Raw genomic sequence first — 18,799 nt, 5'->3', positions numbered from 1 at the left:
TACTGGTGGAATACCTAGGCTGAGTTTTTTTTTTGTTTTTTTTGTTTTTTTTATTTATTTATTTAGTTATTTATGGCTGTGTTGGGTCTTCGTTTCTGCGCGAGGGCTTTCTCTAGTTGTGGCAAGCGGGGGCCACTCTTCATCGCGGTGTGCGGGCCTCTCACTATCGTGGCCTCTCTTTTGCGGAGCACAGACTCCAGACGCGCAGGCTCAGTAGTTGTGGCTCACGGGCCTAGTCGCTCCGCGGCATGTGGGATCTTCCCAGACCAGCGCTCGAACCCGTGTCCCCTGCATTGGCAGGCAGATTCTCAACCACTGCACCACCAGGGAAGCCCTAGGCTGAGTTTTTGAAACGTCAGTGTTCCAGTGGAGCATACTTTGACAGTTACTGGTATAAAACTGTACTAGCTGTAGAGCGCTCTAGGAAGATTTATAATAAAATTAATGATAATGCGTTGATTATGTCCTTGAGTATAGTATTCAAACAGTTTACTCTGATGGTTAGCTGAGAGTTGAGGCATAGAGAAGTCTGATGCTAAGTTCCTTATATTTGGTTTCCTTCACTGCTTAGAGGAGAGTGATTGACATTTAGACCCAAGGCTCTCACTCCAGACTCACTGCGCAGTCAGTGAGAAGCTGGCCTCTCAGCGTGTGCTGGTGTCATGCCTGTTCCATGCTGAGAAAACGGCACCAATGCTAATTGAAACGGTAGAGATGATTACCAAGGCTGTAGCTTGAGAAGCAACATATACCGACAAGGAAGGGCAAAGGGCTATTTATTTAGAAAAGTTCACCATCATATCACTGGACAGGACGAACAACTCATGGAGAAAATCAACACTTAGTACAATCAAAAGGGAATCCACTGTTATTTGCTAGGCACTCTCAATGTCAACAGAACTCCCTTAAACATCTTCCACTGGATAAGCAACCATGACTGTGAAAAATCCATCTTATTTTTTTTTTTTTCTGTTGATACCTCTTTCCAAGGTTTTCCGAATTATATTTAAGCATAGTACAGGCTATCTGATGTTAGCAAGCACCCAGTTTAGCATTAATTTCTCTGGATGGAAATCTGAGCCAGATGTTTATGTTAGTAATAGCAACACTACGTAATTTGATCATTCCTGAGCAGGCTGATGTAGTTTCATCTCAAAGAGGGACTTCTGAGAGTTTGTGGAAGCGTCAGCAGATTTCAGTACAGAGGCTACACAAGTTTTCTAATCTTATTTTATTTAATTTCTTTATTGGTCTGACTTTGATTAGAGGTTCATATAAAACTGTGATTCTTCTATGCCTTGATTATGTTAAAGTATTTCTTGTCTGTCTCCTAGCACCAGGAGCAACTGCAAGTAAGTTAATTGTTACAAGGTTGTAGCAGAGAAGCACAAGTGCTCTTTGAGGTGGCTGTTATACTAGATTTCCAGATGGTTGAGATATTTTAAAAAATATATCCAACCTTGCTTCATATCACAAGGGTACAGAAATCCAACGGAGAAGTGCATCTTTCCAAGTGCTCTCATGTGCACATAAACAGCTTTGACTTTGGGAGCCAGCAAGGGGCACATAAAACAAAATGAGTCAAAAAAAATTGCACATAGAGTAATTTTAATCCATTCCATCTTTTAAATACCACAATAAATTTAATTTTCACAATAAATTAAATAGCCATATTCAGTTTACAAAATAGAATTACTTAGTGTGAAACCAGTATTTACAACTATATACACTATGTACATGACATTTCTCTTTATTGACATAGAACACGGAAGTAAAAGGACTTGACTTTCCGATGTGTGATTGACATGCTACAAGTGACACCATGGTCCATATGAGAAAACGATAGTGCAAAATCACCGCAGGAACTTTGGAACGATGTCAATTTTATGAGATAAGACATTTTTTTAAATAAGAAGAAAATAGTATTCTCTGTTTTCATGGCATCAATTCAGCATCTGAATTAAAGAGTCAGCTTTCCCTTAGAAAAGAATGCATAACCGAATCCTCTACTTCCTGAAACTTCACAGCCATTGGTACATTTTCACATGTTAATCTTTTGGCTTAAATCTATGAAAATGGCAGGCGACAAATTCTGACTCAAAGGAAGACTAAGTCTTTGAGAATAGCTGAAGTCACTTTCCCCCAGTACCACCACCTCTTCTTTTTGTAAATAGCATAAAAGATGCAACTATGTAGATAGCAAATTGGTTTGTTTTTTGTTTTGTTTTTTTGTAAATTTTCAGTAGAAAAAGAGCTGATCTTATATTTGGTCACACACTGCGTATGTACAAGTATACATGGAAAAATGACTTGGACAGTTGTGTCTATAGGAAAAGTGCATATTTTAATCCAGATGAGACATTGTGTGTCCCCAGGCACAACACATAGTGTTGTACGACATTATTTTAGGGCCAGTTCAATGTCCTCCCAGTGATCTGGTAAAATTTTTGATTGAAAGGGTGAAAGAATTTGCGCAATTTGGTAATGACAGAGGGGTCCACCTCTGGATGAATGCGCCCCTTGCTGCCCGCCAGGCACTTATTAAAGATAATGTTAAATCGCAAGCAGTAAAACCCTCTGGTAGCATTGAAATACAAATTGTATTGACTTATCCTCGGGGGAAGATTTAGGAACTTCTCCACGAGTTGAAGTTCTGGCAGGGGTTCCATGATGAGGCGATCTCCATCGACGATGTGAAATTGCTCAATTGGAAAGTACTTCAACCACCGTTCCAGATGTTTGGTGTAGATGCTGGTTCTTACTGCCTTGTATTTCGTGTTCACTTCGCAGGTATTAGGGTCTATAGCCAGCTTCTCAAACTTGTAATAGGTTTTATTCTTCCTCTCCTTCCCCTCTAGCACCTGAGTGTAATCAGAAATAGCTCTTGTGGTTGGCTCCCTGACAATGATCAACAACTTGATAGATGAGTTCATTTTGTAAATCCTTTCTGGAACTTCCTCCGTGATAAAATATGCTGGGCTCTTTTCAATTGTGATTTGCTGAGGGTAGGAAAAAGGCATCTTTTTCCTATACCACTCAATGCCCTTGGCATAATTCTCGTCATTGTCAAAAAAGTGGATTTCTTGAGAGGCTTTGACCACTGCCGGATGGAGGTTCAGCATCTCAAGCAGGGCCCTGGTGCCTCCTTTCCTCACCCCGATGATAATGGCCTTGGGGAGCTGCTGGACCAGGTCATGAAGGCGTACCTGCTCCTTGGAAGAGTTGCCCTTCCGAAACTCGTGCAGCAAGCCACGCTTAAACTGCAGGGCGCGCAGGGGGAATTCAGCCTGACCACGGGCTCCGAATCGGCCTTCGATGGGGCAAATGGGTTGTAGCCTGTAAGCAACAGAGAGATGCTCTAAGGAGCTCACTGCAACTAATTTTTCATTTCTCTGGTTCCCCAGTGAGAGCAAGACTTTAAATGCATAAATAAAACCACTGTTCTCCGCCTACTGCAATCCATAATGAACATATGTTTGGGAAGTTTTATTTTAAGCAACTCTGTATTAAATGAAGCACACATAATTGATGGAATATTTTTATTAGTGCTTCTTAAAATTTTTATTCACCAAGCTCTTAATTGACTATAGCGTGTACTGACATTCACAGTACAGGACAGACAAGTGACACCAACTATACTAATAGCCTTTTAGCAGCCCACCCGTTAACATCATTTAGAAAATACGAAAGACGGAAGATTAGAATCTTCAGCTGGGAGGCTAAAGGGCAGCTAGGAGGCCACGTCTTGTGGGTTTCATGTGGTATTATTTTCTTGCAGCTCAGCTGCACTCATATGACTCTGAAAAATCTTTGAGATATAATCTGAAAAGAGGTCCCAGTCTCTGCCCTCGGCTATTTGCGTCATCAACCTGCAAAATTCCAATCTTGGCACTTGCTGAGCTTTTCATTCTATGAGAATTTCTGCTTTGGCCTTGGGGGCAGCTAGAAGAGTACATATTTCTTCTGCTTCTCTTTCTCTTTCTATCTAAAAAGGTCAGGCTTATGTTTTTACTTTGCTGAATATAGGAGCAAACCCAATGCCAACAGCAAGTGCCGTATATCACCTACCACACCTGGGACCAGAAATCAACAAGACCTTGGCAGTGTCAGAAACCTCAGGTCCTCATTGTCAAGCCCATTTAAATCCGGGACTCAAGCTCATGAAGGAAGCAAAGCAATGGATGGAGCCAGAAAGGAGGATTTCCATTTCAACATTGCCCTAAGCAGTGAAAAAGCACCACTGCTTTTTTTCAGAGAGAAAGTTGTGGTAACAATCACAGTGATATTAGGTTGGAGTGACTATTTAATTTGGTGTGGCCAATTTATATGGTTAGTAAATTGAATTTCCTTTTGGGTGTAGTCTGCAATTGAACTGAATTCATTATAACTTTCCTAAGTTTATCTGAGAAGGTATTTTCGCTTTCTTGTTAAAGGGTATAATATTAGTCAAAATGGCTGTTAAACCAATTCCTCCAAATGAAGCTTCTAGTTGCCCTAATAATTTGGAGTCTATGTTCCCCTTTCTGTGGCAATGAGGCTGTCTCCTGCTTTTCCCAAGAGACCCCACTGTACCTTTCTTATCTTCTGTAATGTTTACAATTAAAGGGAGAAGGGAAAAACCTCAAGGTCATGCCAAGGCATTTTGCAGAACTGAGGGGAAGGGGCTTGGCCTATGCAATGTTTAAACAGCTATCTATCATAATGCTTAAGGAAATATATGAACACATTTTACCTTTTTTGTGGGTTTTTTATGATTCTAAAAACAACTTATGCTCATTGTGGAAAACATAAAAATATGGCATACTGTAAAAAACAGGGTTAATCACAGTTAATATTTTAGAGGAACATGAATTTTGTTTTCATAAATTTGTTAATAGGATTAATATGTTAGAGCTCTAAATGGAAGATATATAAGGAGCAACACATACATAGTCAAAGTATGTTTTCAATTGTGACGTTGATTGGGATGTCACAAATTCATCTTTTAGCTCTTGCTGGGCTCTGGTTGAGAATTAAACCCTAATCCCTTAAGGCATCCATTGAATGGAATGGATGGACTTCTCTCCCAGGCACCTTGAATGATGCTGTCCTTGGGAGAACTGAGGAAACAGTCAATCAAATCCTTTCCTGTAGGACTTGATTCTCTCACACAACTCAGGCTGAGAGAGGCTGAAACAGTGTCTTCCCTGTTTGAGCTCGAAAGGAATTTCTCTACTTCTAGAAAAGGTCATTTTCCTTCTTTCCTTTATTTACCTTCTACCATGGGAGCTCATTCCCTGCAGAACAATTGCTTTTTGGACTCCCTAACACAAGATAGGAAAAAATATCATATTATTTCCACTCCCTAAAGAGTAGGCATGGACCCCAGACTAAAAAACATGAAATTTTAGGATTGGAAGGGACAGTAGAAGTAATTGAGCTCAGCCTCCCACCCAGAGAGCAGGGTCTTCAGTTTCTAAAGGACAGGTCTGTGTCAACATGTGTCAATTTTAGACAATCTGCTCGAACTCTCAAGTGAGAGGTTTTGAGAAAGCCCCCCAAGCAATCCAATTCCCTATAAAAGCTACCCCATTAGGGACTAGAGACCAGGTTAAAAATGAAGAGTTATCAACTAAATAACTAATACGTTAATGATTGTTAGATCAATTACTCAATAAAGCAAATGATTAGAAGCAAACTAAAGGTTTTGGGAAGAACTTGATATAAAAGTTCCATGATGGACACAGGACAATGGTACCACCTCAAGGCTCTTCACTAATAACAAGTACTACTTTAGGAAACTACTCGGAGTCAGTGATAAGCTCTGGGTTATATACCGTTTCCCATAGTGAGTAGGAAGTTTACTTAGGAATTTTGAATTGAAAAGCATCAAAGGGGTTCATTTTATCAGTCAAAATTAATACTGGCTGAAGGAAAGCAAAGACCACTGTTATATTATTTGTTAAATATTTCTGTGATAAGATCTATAGGTTACAAAAGAAAAACTGTAAGGAAGATATTTTTATTTTAATGTGTGCCTGCACTTTTATAGAAAATGGGAATTGAACTCATGGGGAACATACATCAGTCTTTCAACTGCAAGAATTAATTTTAAAGGGCAAAAAAGGAAGCTTCAAATTTCAGAAATTAACTTCTCTACCCTTTCCAATCATACCGGATGTGGGACAGTCCAGTGGCATTCAATCTGAAGCCAGCTGACATTGCTGGACTTCTGCAGGTCTAGTACCTCTCAACTGTTGGCTTATTTACAGCCAAACCCTAGCTCTGTAAATTTCCTCTCTGTGAATTTTCCATTGCTTTCTGGGCAATTACTCTGAGCGACAGACTCCTTGTCTGGTATGTTCAGCTCCTGGAAACCAGAGCTAATTAACATAGTTAAAACTCCCCAAGCCTGCAGCCATCTTTCCAGGGCAATGGATTCCAAACCTGATGAGCTCCTTTACAGGCTCATACATAATTTTAACTCTCTTGGTAGCACATTAATTGCCCACTTATAAATTTCAAAATGTAGATACATAAATACATTATCACTATTTTGCTACGGCTAGACGTCAACAACCAGATGCACACAGAGCTATAGTAAATGACATTTTTACTGTACATGGCTTTATCCCTTCTCTGAAAGCAAACAACACACACAGAATACAAATGGATCTCGATGAACACCTTGGTTTGGGCAACTTGGATCTCTTTCTTTTAAAGGCTCAATCAATCAAAATCAATACTGCAGAAAAACATGCTTCTTGGGAATCTTGAGGAGGAAAACAAATGGATAGATTTAAAATTATGTCCTAAGGAAGTTTAAATCGAGAGATATTTAAAGTCACACAGGCATAAGTATGTGTTTAATCACCTACCTATCCAAGCTCCCAACTCTGGCGACTAGATACAGGAGACTCCCAACGGCAAGGCTTCCCAGCACCAGGAGCTTCTGTCTCAGCCATGCCTGCTGTTTGAATAGCATGGCCCTCCATCAACCTTCAGGACTTCTGCAGCCTGAGAGATGGGGATAGAAGGGGACTCATCAGCAGTCATCTCTTACTGGCTCTGTTAATTGTCTCAAAGCCAAGCAGGGGTGGGGATACAGGGGATAAAGTGATGTCACACAAAGAACAGATGCCATACCAGCCTTGACAACGTTCATGGACGACAGCTATTTAGCAAAACTTACCTACGTTTTCCTGCTCTGTGTTATAAGATCAAATACTAAACCAGAGAGAAGACACTAACCGGACAGAACTTGCTGGGCAACTGTCAAAGTACACTAAAATGCATATATAATTTTAAATGCATACATAAATGCATATATATATGTAAATATATATATGTTTTTGTTGTTAATCGTTCAAAGAATACTGATAAAATGAGCAACTGAGCAACCTGAGGTTTAGCAGCAGGGCAACCAGTAAACTAAAGGTTCTACTTCAGTATGATAGGAGGAATGTAGCCATTGAAATCCCCCTTCAGTAAGTTAGTATTTGGGGCATAACAATGACATGCTTTACTGATATGTTTCTTGTTTCGTTTTGTTCTAGTTGTGAATGGAGGAAGGGGGTAAGATCAAAAGCTATGTCTTTACTTACTGAGGTTATCGGTGGTAACTATCAGGATCTCAAATGTTTGGGGACAGTGGCGCTCAGTAACCTGATGTTTCTCTTCGTCTCCTCTGCCCAGGCCTGGATTGGACTGACTGATTCTGAAAACATGCTCAGACTAGATGCCCTGCTATGTGACCCCCTCCTGGCTCTCAATGAATTTAAACAGGGTTGGTGTTATGGGCCTCACTCTAACATCAAGACAGAAGCTTACCCGGAAGCTTTGTACTCTTATACCTGAAATAAGGCCAGCTGAGGAGTGTAAGGCTTTACTAGCGCTGTTATTAAATTTTGGGAAAAAATGCAAGCTTCCGATTCAGTCTCTCTTATTAAATATAAATCCAATCCCCCTTTCAAGATAAGATTGTTTGCTTCACATTAAAAGTCAAAATGGTAAATTTGCTGTTGTCCCTCTTCTGTCCCCCAGAAGAGGGACAACAGCAATGGGTCGTGGGTAGAGATTGTTTTGATGAAATAGTCTCTCCCTATTTGCTAAGTGAAGATTTTCTCTGTACAAAAAAGGATTATACTAGGATTGATGGGTTGGTTCATTCATTCATCAGGAAATACTGAGCACTGATAGCATTTCCAGCTATTCTACTGTGTTTATGGGGGATCCCAAAAAAGATCCCTAAAGAGTTTTAGCCCTTGGAAAACTGATGATGTGATTAGGGAATCATGAAACAATCAGAGAACACCACCTCATTCATGATAATGTATGAATAAATGTTGGGAAAAGAAAATGGAGATGGTCAGGTATGTGGGCTCGATGGGAATGCTGTTTGGTGGCATGTAGTATATGATTTGGTGAGGAGGCTGTAGGAGGTCATCCCGAAAGGGAGAGAGAAGAGCAGCATTCACCCAACACACAGCCCACAAATATTTATGGAACGTGACTTAGGTTTTAGATTCTGTACCGGGTGCCCCAGAGATAGTGGCCAACATGGGAGGCTATAGTCTCGTGGAGAAGACAGAAACTAAACCAGTAAATGTAGGATTCACATGTACCTACAAATTGTAATAACAGAGGAAAAGTACAGGATGCAGTGAGAAAGAATCCAGGAGGAAGCTACTTCCGTCCTTCTTGAAGAAGTGACATTTGGGCTTACGCCTGGAGCACAAGGACCGAGGAGGGCTGGAGGAGGGCAAGGGGGGTTTCCGCCAGACTAACCAGTGTGCGCAAAAGCACTGCGCAGGGAAAAAGCTTGGCTAGTTTGAGAAGCGAAGGAAGGTTGGTGTGGTTGGACACAGGGATTTAGGGGAGAAGAGAAAGGGCAAGAGCAAAAGCAAAGAAGAGGCAATAAGAAAGGTCTTTGTAGGGAGTGGGTGAGGCTGGGGTTCTAGCTTAGCACGGCCTGCCTTGTGTGTAGATAAAATGGGGAAGAAAAGGGGGAGAGAAAAGGAGGTTTGTTGAGACCGACTGCGTGACAAGGACATTATCCAGGTGGTATTTCAGGAAATTGTCAGAAAAATCCTACTAGGCAGATACAGTTATTTCCAATTCATAAACAGGTAAAGTGAAGCTCAGACAATTTTCTCTAACTTGCCTGTGGTCACACAACTTGCAGATAATGTGGAGGCAAAGGCAGTAACTTATGTAGCATGACTCAGGGCTTCACTGAAAGAATCAGTCTTCTCCTATCTCTGGGTCGATGCCTGAAGTCCTCAGAGCCACCTACCTTCAGCACAGGGCTCTGATCCCTGTTGAAATGCAAATACTGCAGCAAGATGTGGAACAGGGTGGCAGAAAGAAACCTGTGTTCAAGTCCCCTATTCAAATTCTCCCCTTAGTGATCTTGCAGTGGCTGTTTAGATTCTCTGAACCATTTTTCCTTCTCTATAAAATGGGGACAATCTCTAACTTCCCCACTCCGTAGGGCTATAACGAGAATGAAGTAAGGGTTCTACAAGTGACATCACTACACAAAGGCTTATTAATACGCCAGGCTAACATAAGGGATTATGTGTCATTATATCTTAGTGTAAATGAATTTAACGTGTGCTCACAAACAGTATGAGAGAGTAAAAGCTAGGACGTGGTTGAAGAGGGCCAGCTACAAATGGGAGAGATGGGAAAAGCAAAGGTAAAAATGTGCTTGCCCGTGGCCTCAATGAGGGTCACCGGCCTCATACAGAGGAGCAACTTGGAGGGAGGCTGGGGGTCACCTGGCCTCCTCTGCTACCTAAATGTAGCACCCACGCTCCCCATCCAAAACTATACCGCATGATGCTTAGTCTGCTTTCACCAGCTCCCTGATCCACCTGTCGGTCTGCAGCACAGCTCAGCCATTCTTCAAGGTCTGGGCCATGTCCCAGGCCCTCTAGGAAGGGCTCTCCAGCTGATGCCCTAGTCCATGGTCCACCCCCTCCTCTCCTGAATTCTTGTTCTTGTAGTTAGAACCACAGTTAGGAGTCCAGTGTTCAGAAGTGTTGCGTTAGCGTTAGCTGCTGCCTTCTGCGTGTTCCATCACACCTCCTAGCAATGGGCTAAGCCCGCTGACTGAGAAATCCGAGAAAACTAACTGAAAGGCAGTCTGCCTGGAATCTGCCTGCTTTGCGCCATAGGCTGGTGGTTCCCCACGTTGAACTTGCAGAGTCTTTAGAAAACACACACCTGCCCCCCCCACCACCCACTCAGAGATTCCAACTCAACAGGTCTGTATTAATCTTGTGTCTGTATTTTTACAGTGGAGGGAATGACACACAAAACTCTAAATCGTCTTCTATTATCTTTTTTCTCTTTGGTCACCACGGTCAGTAAACTCTCCTTAATTTCGTCTCTCCTTGTCCTGTCCAGGCACTTAATGCCTCCCTTGTTTCTTAACATTTGGGTGTGTCTCTGTGTTCATTTCCTATGGTCCAGACAGTCTGATTAACCTTCCTAACACAACTTATTTTGTCGCTCATCTGTTGTCAGTTGTTCAGTAGATCAAGTCCAATCTCTTCCCCTTGCCAGCCCAGGCCCTTCCTTCTGAGGTCCCAGTGTGGGCAGTTGGCTTCCTCCCTCTTATTACTCACCAACACCAGCCCCATGCCTGTCAGGTCGGCCTCTTCATGGCTCCCCATACCCCTGCGCTCTCATCTCTATGCTCTTGCCAGTTTCCTCACTGGCCTGGAATGTCTTTCCTATGTCTCCCCCTTTAATACTCCCAGATTCCACTGATATCTTCCTGGGGAGGGTGGTCCTGGTGGAGGTGGAATCTGGGGGAAAAAGTCCCAACACTCTTCCTTCCCATTGGTAGGTAGTAATGGGTCAGGTCCCTTGTGTAGATAATTATGGGACCAAAGGGTCATAGCTGGGTTTAGGGATAAAACTTGGGAGACATTTACCTGCATGGGGTGAGTGAAGCTATGAAGGCATCTCACAGCTGAACTCTGCTTGAGTGAGCAGGCAGGAAAGAGACGAAAAAAGCGACTAAGGATGTGAAGGCTGCTGGGGAAGTAGCCCAAGATTTAGGAGAATATCATGGCAAAGTTCTCCAGTTCTCTACCGCAACGCACATATCACCTGGTAAACATTAGATTACTAAACCTGACTGAATATGGGGTCATTACTTCTACTGCCACTGAATGTCGCTCAGTCTCCAAGACTCCAATGGTCCACCCACAGACTCTTCCTTTGTGATGAGCCCAGTTATCACCGTGAAGGTTTTCCTCTGCGGGATAAGTTGCTGCTGCCGGCCCAGCTTCTTTATGTCTGAGATGACTTAAATACACCCACTGGGGTTTTCTCTCTTTGGGAGTCCTGATTTCTCCAGCCTTTTGTTTGCAGGGCTGGCCTAGTTCTTTACACTGCCTCGTCCACTTATGGAAGGTCCATTATGCCCTCCAAAGCATCTTTATGCCCACTATGACACTGAGGAAAACTAAGATTTTTATATTTATTTGAGACCTCAACTAATATGAACAAGTCGTACAGGGTGAAGTACAAAGACCATTGGATTGGGAGTCAAAGTCCTTGAGTCACATTTTTGTTTAGTTTTGTAACTGAAAGTTTCTGAGTTTTGGTATCCTCACCTGTAAAATGAAGATAATAATGTCTGTCTCGCAGGGGTGTTATGACAGGAGCCTTGAGTAAGATACTGTGGGATAGAACTTTACATTTGGGCACTTCACAAAAATGAAGCAGAATTAGTATCTTCGGAAGGGTAATACTTTAACAAGAAAAGAATAAAATAAATGCAGTTCTCATTAATAGTGCAACTGGATTGCAAAACACTAAGTCCACTTTTATATAAATAACTTTCAATGGAAATTCCTGTTAAACATTAAAATGCTAACGCACACTATAATTGCTGTTCGAAGCAAGATGGCACAATTACAAACAAACAAAAAGTTAACACTTAAGTCGAAATCTCTTGGAATTTTTGAGAAGTGAGGGGGGCCAAGGTTGCAGTTTCTAATGAGGCTCTCTAGGACACAGGAAGTGAAATCTCATTCTGCTTTGTAATCACTCAGATCATGTGCTAAGAGATAGTATTAGAGCAGCCGCAGAATAAACCTTGCTCAAGGAAAACCAAAGGTGGACTTCCCTGGTGGCACAGTGGTTAAGAATCCGCCTGCCAATGCAGGGGACACAGGTTTGAGCCCTGGTCCAGGAAGATCCTGCATGCCGCGGAGCAACTGAGCCCACGTTTCACAGCTACTGAGCCCACGTGCCACAACTAGTGAAGCCCGTGCACCAAGAGCCTGTGCTCTGCAACAAGAGAAGCCACTGCAATGAGAAGCCCGCGCACCACAACGAAGAGTAGCCCCCTCTTGCCACAACTAGAGAAAGCCTGCGTGCAGCAACGAAGACCCAATGCAGCCAAAAATAAATAAATTTATTTAAAAAAAAGGAAAACCAAACGTACTTGGCAAATTTAACATTCAAGATGCCTCTTTGGTTTTCTATGACATAACGAAGTGCTCAAGCATCTGCCACAATGGAGTCTTAAAAGCTGGGAGTTGCAGGTCTTGGTCTAGGAGTACAAGTCACAGAGAAGCCATACCATCTAACCCTTACAGACAATGCTATTAAATTGGGGAGAAGGTTAACTGCTTCTCCAACCCCAAAGTCCCTTCCCTTTAGCTATGCCAGCTTTAATGGGTAGTTTAATAATCTTTCATCAGAGCAGTCATACTGGTAATAGGCAATTTATGTAAAATTAAAGGTTTAAAAAATTTATTATTTCTTTTTATTAAAAAAAAGTTAAAGACCTACAGTGACATTTAAGCCCTCCTTTATCTCCAGTTTTTAATCTCCCAGTCTCTTTCATTTTGCGTGCCAAGAACAGCACAATTATAGTTTCTCCAGACTATGAAAGCTTTAATAGACACGGCATCTTAGCTGAACAAAGCCGAGTATCTAAATAACAGAGTATGTGGCCAGAAACGACAAATTGTAGAGACATCTGGCTGTTTCTCCAAAGCAGCACTAAGCAAAGAAAGAAATGATTCCCAAGCTGACACAAAGAAATAAGGGAATTCAAAAATAATAATAATAATAAAGATATGTTCAAGTGCTCTTCAAAGGCTTGTAGACACGGTTGCTGCAAGCCCCTGGTACCAGTAAAAACGATAAGAGAAACAACATCAGCAAGGTTCATTAAAAACAACTGAACTTATATAGCAGAATTATTCCAAGGAAATCACAACAGTCTATTGAGTATTAGCTCATTTATCCTGGGCAACAGCCTTATGGGGTGGACAGGAATCACATTTATTGAGCCCTAGTCTCTCTGTTACTTTCTTTCACATTTATTATCTCACATAATACAACAGACCTGTGAGGTATTGTCTGTTTTAATTTTTTTTTCTGATGGAAACTGAAGAGCAGAGAGATGAACAGATTATTTACCCAAGGGCATGTAGCTGGTAAATGCAGGAGGATTTAAATTCAGAATTATCTGACCCCAAAGAACATGGCCCCTTGATTACAATGTCACTCCCTGAGCTTTGGATGCTCACCTGAGAGATGCTTTTTTTTTTTTCTTTTTGATTAAATTTTTCTTTCAGTTTTATTGAGATGTAATTGACATAGAGCACGGTATAAGTTTAAGGTGTACAGCATAATGATTTCACTTACATGCATCATGAAATGATTATCACAGCAAGTTTAGCGGACATCCATCATCTCACACGGATACAAAGTAAAAGAAAAAGAAAAAAATCTTTTTCCTTGTTATGAGAACTCTTACCAACTTTTATATATAATGTAGAACAGTATTAATGATATTTATCATGTTGTACATTACACCCCTAGTACTTATTTATAAGTGGAAGTTTGTACCTTTTGACTACCTTCATACAATTCCCACCCACAACACCCAACCCCTGCTTCTGGTAACCATAATCTGATCTCTTTGTCTATGAGTTTGTGTATTTGGTTTTTGAAGGACAATTGACCTACAACACTATGTTGCTCCTAATGCATAACATAGTGATTTGATATTTCTATACATTTCGAAATGATCACCACTGGGAAACCGTTAATAAATACTTGTTTATTGACTGATGTGAGCAGACAGAACCACTTCAACTCTCCTCAAATTTCCTTCCATTGAACCTTGAAGTAGAAGATGAAGAGGTGAAAAGAAAGAGTAAAAGAGGGAAACACTTTTATGGAGGGGTAAATAAAAAGGGCTATTTGGGTGGTTTGAACCTAATAAAAGGAAGGGAAAGTATTAATAAGTAATGATAATAATGATAATGCAAATAATAATGAAAGGTAATGTCTTTATAGTTTGTAATGTATTTTTCATATTCACTACACTGTTTATGATTAAAACCAAACAGAATCATGGGAACCCCACTTGTTTTCCCCGTAATTCAAGAACTGACTCTCCTTTTGAAAGAGTTTTTGGTAGAGGACCAAAATAACATTGGTTTTGACTGCCACTTGATTCAGACTCTTATGTCCTGATCTCTGTAAGATCTTGGTTAAATCCCTTTATTGCCTTTTCATTATCACCCCGTCTCATCTTACCTCCCCCCAGCTCTTCTCCTCAGTATCTCAGTGAATGGCTTCCCATCTGTTGACGGGGTTGCCCAACCCAGAAACCTTGGAATCCAATCATCCTTGGCTCCACCCCGCCAGTAAAATTCTATCTCCGAAGTACTATTAGACTCTACCTAGTTCTCTGCACTGTCATTTGTGACCGCCTTGGTTCAGGCCACACTCTCTTTCCCTCAGATTTTATGGTCTCCTAACTGGCCTCCCCACTGTTAGTTTTGTTTTTGCCTCAGTTTATTCTCCACACTGATGACAGAGTGGTCTTTCCAAACAGAAATTTGATCCTGTTGCCTTCAGGCTTAATACTCTTTAATGGGACCCTATTATCCACAGGGTTTTAAAAGGCCTTTTACTTCTTTCCACCGCAATTCCTCATTACCACCACCCCTCCCCCAGCACGTTCATGTACAAACTTCAGTAGACAGAACAACTTGCAGCTCTTTTGAATAGGTCATGGTCAGTTTTGCATCAGGGCCTTTCTATTGATACATAAAGTTTCCAGAGCCTAAAAACAATAACTTTGTGCCTCATCTATCGGGTCTGGGGCACCAATAGATGGTGTTCCAGTAGGATACTAATAGCCCATCCCAAAGATCTTCTGTGAGTAGGAAATGAGCATGTAAAGTAATTAGAACACTGTTTGACACATAGTAATACTCAATAAACGTTAGCCACATCTACTAATGCTGACTTCTCTCCAGGCCTTGGATTAATTCCTATCTTTTAGATTTTAGGCTCCTTGGGAAAGTCTTTCTCGACCACACAAGGTTGGCTTACATGTTCCTTCTATGTGGCAGCACAGCATCATTTAATTCTATTGAAACCAAATTGTAATTGCCTGTGTACTGTGTGTCCCTCTAACTACAATGTAACTTCCATGAGATTATGGACTGCTCCGTGCTCGTTATTGTGTCACCAGCATTTAGGGTCTCAGATACTCAGTAAATAATTGCTGAATAATTGAATCAGCTAGATGAAATGAACTTTGACTATCCTAATAGCTATGGTATCTGGATACCACATCTCTTTAAGCAGGTAAAAGTACTTTATCTTTGTTTAGTACTTTGCAGGTTTACAGAGTGCCATATGTGTATAATAACCTCATTAATATATAACCTCATTTCCCCACCCTTTTTCTTTTTTAAAGATTTTTTTTTTGATGTGGACCATTTTTTTAAAAAGTCTTTATTGAATTTGTTACAATATTGTTTCTGTTTTATGTTTTTTTTTTTTTTGGCTGGGAGACATGTGGGATCTTAGCTCCCTGAACAGGGATTGTACCCGCACCCTCTGCATTGGAAGGCGAAGTCTCAATCACTGGACTGCCAGGGAAGTCCCTCCCCACCTTTTTATTTTGAAAAATTTGAATGATTACATATCCTTCATCTAGATTTACCGATTGTTAAATTTTGACACCTTTGCTTTATCTTTCTCTATATAAATATATATTATTTTTACTAAACCATTTCAGAATAAGTAGCAGATTATCAACATTTCAGCATGTTCAAAGACCCGCACCTGACCCCCACAAAGTCCTGTGATATAAGTGGGGCAGTGGGCATTCTTGAGGCCTAGGAAAGTGAAATGACCTGCTCAAAGCCTCAAACTATTAAACCTGGGGCTGCTAACTGCTGGTTTCAGGCTTTTTATATTGTGCAACTCTGCCTCCCTACTACGTTCATTGAATGTTGAAAATGTTATAGAGTTTATTGGTAGAAATAGATATATCACTCATCTTAAACATTCAACCTGTAAATTCTGATGAGTTAGGTATCAAAAAAAAAAAAAACCTTTGGAAAAGTGGCTAAGGAGAAAATATTCTCAGAGATTTCTTGTACTGTCTCCTATTTGCTTTTCTCAATTCTTTTAAAGAAAGAAAAATAGAAAAAGCTCTTTCTATACAACGTGAATAATGGCAGCATCTGATGACGCCCATCCATCGGAGGGCTGGAGGTGGCTCGTACTTTGCAAGCTAGTTCTTAAAGCCATGATTAAGAACTACATTACAGACATTCCCAATTAAAGAAATTAAAAAACAAAGGCAATAAATATTGAAAACTCATTATTTCCTAATTATCATACTACGTTTTACTATTATCTATGCTCCTAAAGTTAGGTCTATTGTGTTGTACAGTGGAGATAATATTGTGCCTCTCTTCCTAATTCCACACTTAGTGAATTCATGTGGGTGGTTTAAAATTGGCCACGGAGGGAGGATTTATACAACTGATATTGAGAAACACTACAAAACATCCCCCTTCCCCAAGAGCAGGTTGTGAAGTATTTACCAGCACATTACTAACCATGTCCCATCCATTTTTTCTTTTATGGATTCATTAATCACATCTTTCCTGAGTGCCCACCGAGTGTGTAGTGTGCTGCCAAGTGCCATCAGGGAAAAGGACAGTGTACCTGTCTGTCACCTCCTCTTCCCTCTTTAGCCTCCTCCTCCATTCTCCTCCCTTTCTAAAGAGACTATATTCATTTCTTTTTTTTTTTAATTGGAGTATGATTGCTTTACAATGTTGTGCTAGTTTCTGCTGTACAACGAAGTGAATCAGCTATATGTATACACATATCCCCTCCCTCTTGGACCTCCCCCTCCCCCCCATCCCACCCATCTAGGTCATCACAGAGCACCAAGCTAAGCTCCTTGTGCTGTACTGCAGGTTCCCACTAGCTATCTATTTTACACATGGTAGTGTATCTATGTCAAACCTAATCTCCCAGTTCATCCCACCCTCCCCTTGCCCCTCTGTGTCCACATGTCCGTTCTCTACATCTACATCTCTATTCCTACCCTTCAAATAGGTTCATCTGTACCATTTTTCTAGATTCCACATATATGCATTAATATACGATATTTGTTTTTCTCTTTCTGGCTTACTTCACCCTGTATGACAGACTCTAGGTCCATTCACATCTCTACAAATGACCCAATTTCGTTCCTTTTTATGGCTGAGTAATATTCCATTGTATATATGCACCACATCTTCTTTATCCATTCATCTGTCGATGGACACTTAGGTTGCTTCCATGTCCTGGCTATGGTAAATAGAGCTGCAATGAACACTGGGGTGCATGTGTGAGAAAATATTTGCAAATGAAGCAATGGACAAAGGATTAATCTCCAAAATATACAAACAGCACATGGAGCTCAATATCAAAAAAACAAACAACCCAATTAAAAAATGGGTGGAAGACCTAAATAGACATTTCTCCAAAGAAGACATACAGGTGGCCAAGAGGCACATGAAAAGATGCTCAACATCACTAATCATTAGAGAAATGCAAATCAAAACCACAGTGAGGTATCACCTCACACCAGTCAGGATGGCCATCATCAAAAAAATCTACAAACAATATATGCTGAAAAGGGTGTGGAGAAAAGGGAACCTTCTTGCACTGTTGATGGGAATGTAAATTGATACAGCCACTATGGAGAACAGTATGGAGGTTCCTTAAAAAACTAAAAATAGAACTACCATATGACCCAGCAATCCCACTACTGAGAAAACCATAATTCAAAAGAGACTATATTCACTTCTGAGGCCCTTGTAATCCCTTTCTTTCTATTTTCACCTTTCTAGGTCCTTGTCTTCAGCTTTCTGTGCCTGCTTCCAGATTCTCCCTGCATCCCGCCACTATGTTCTTTAAATAACAGAACTTAAAGAGAAAGAATGCAGTGCTGTTATTCTTAGCATTGATAGCAAAAGAAAAGTACAGCTACATGTCTTAGAAAAATCTTTTGAGTAGTTAATAAATCTGTAAAATAATTTATAATTAGTTTGTATGCAAAATGATTCTAAAAGTCTCCTTCTTGGGCAGGCTAACATTTTCTTAAATTGCAGTATTATTAATGTGCTTCAAAGCATTCCTCTTTTTATTACCATAGACACCTCTTTTTTCGGAATCTCAGATCTTCCTTTCAGGGCCAGAAGGGCTCCACCAAATTCTGTTCTCAAGATAACTGCCTATGTTACCATTCATCAACAAATGTTTACTGAGTGCTGCCATGTTTACTGCAGACGCCGGGAATGATGTGGGCAACAAGGGACGCAGATCCTGCCTCATTACTCTCTTCGTCTTCCAGCATTCAAGGTCAACTCTTGTTAAAAGTGTAAGGAAACTGCATCTTCCCTTAAACACAGAGCCCAGATCCTCTTAGACTGGCAGCGAAGGAAGACTCCTCACAAGGGTGGGGTCTGCT

The 18,799-nt window shown here is 40.8% G+C and overlaps 1 protein-coding gene across 1 annotated transcript in view; it reads right to left on the bottom strand.

Annotated features, from left to right (window-relative positions):
• Positions 1 to 1,542: 1,542 nt before the first annotated feature.
• The window catches only part of HS3ST5 (heparan sulfate-glucosamine 3-sulfotransferase 5), a 196,078-nt gene continuing 178,821 nt past the window's right edge, over positions 1,543 to 18,799 (bottom strand). Inside the window, exons 4-5 of the mRNA XM_036871692.1 lie at positions 6,858 to 6,996; positions 1,543 to 3,336 (exon numbers count right to left, since the gene is read on the bottom strand). Coding sequence (XP_036727587.1) covers positions 2,406 to 3,336; positions 6,858 to 6,964 — 1,038 coding nt within the window. The 5' untranslated portion in view covers positions 6,965 to 6,996 and the 3' untranslated portion in view covers positions 1,543 to 2,405. The remainder of the gene's footprint in view (positions 3,337 to 6,857; positions 6,997 to 18,799) is intronic.

The sequence above is a fragment of the Balaenoptera musculus genome, chromosome 12 (genome assembly GCF_009873245.2).
Source record: "Balaenoptera musculus isolate JJ_BM4_2016_0621 chromosome 12, mBalMus1.pri.v3, whole genome shotgun sequence".
Lineage (NCBI taxonomy): Eukaryota > Metazoa > Chordata > Mammalia > Artiodactyla > Balaenopteridae > Balaenoptera > Balaenoptera musculus.
The sequence above is the reverse complement of the archived record's forward strand: the minus strand, read 5'-3'. Positions and strand labels throughout refer to the sequence as shown.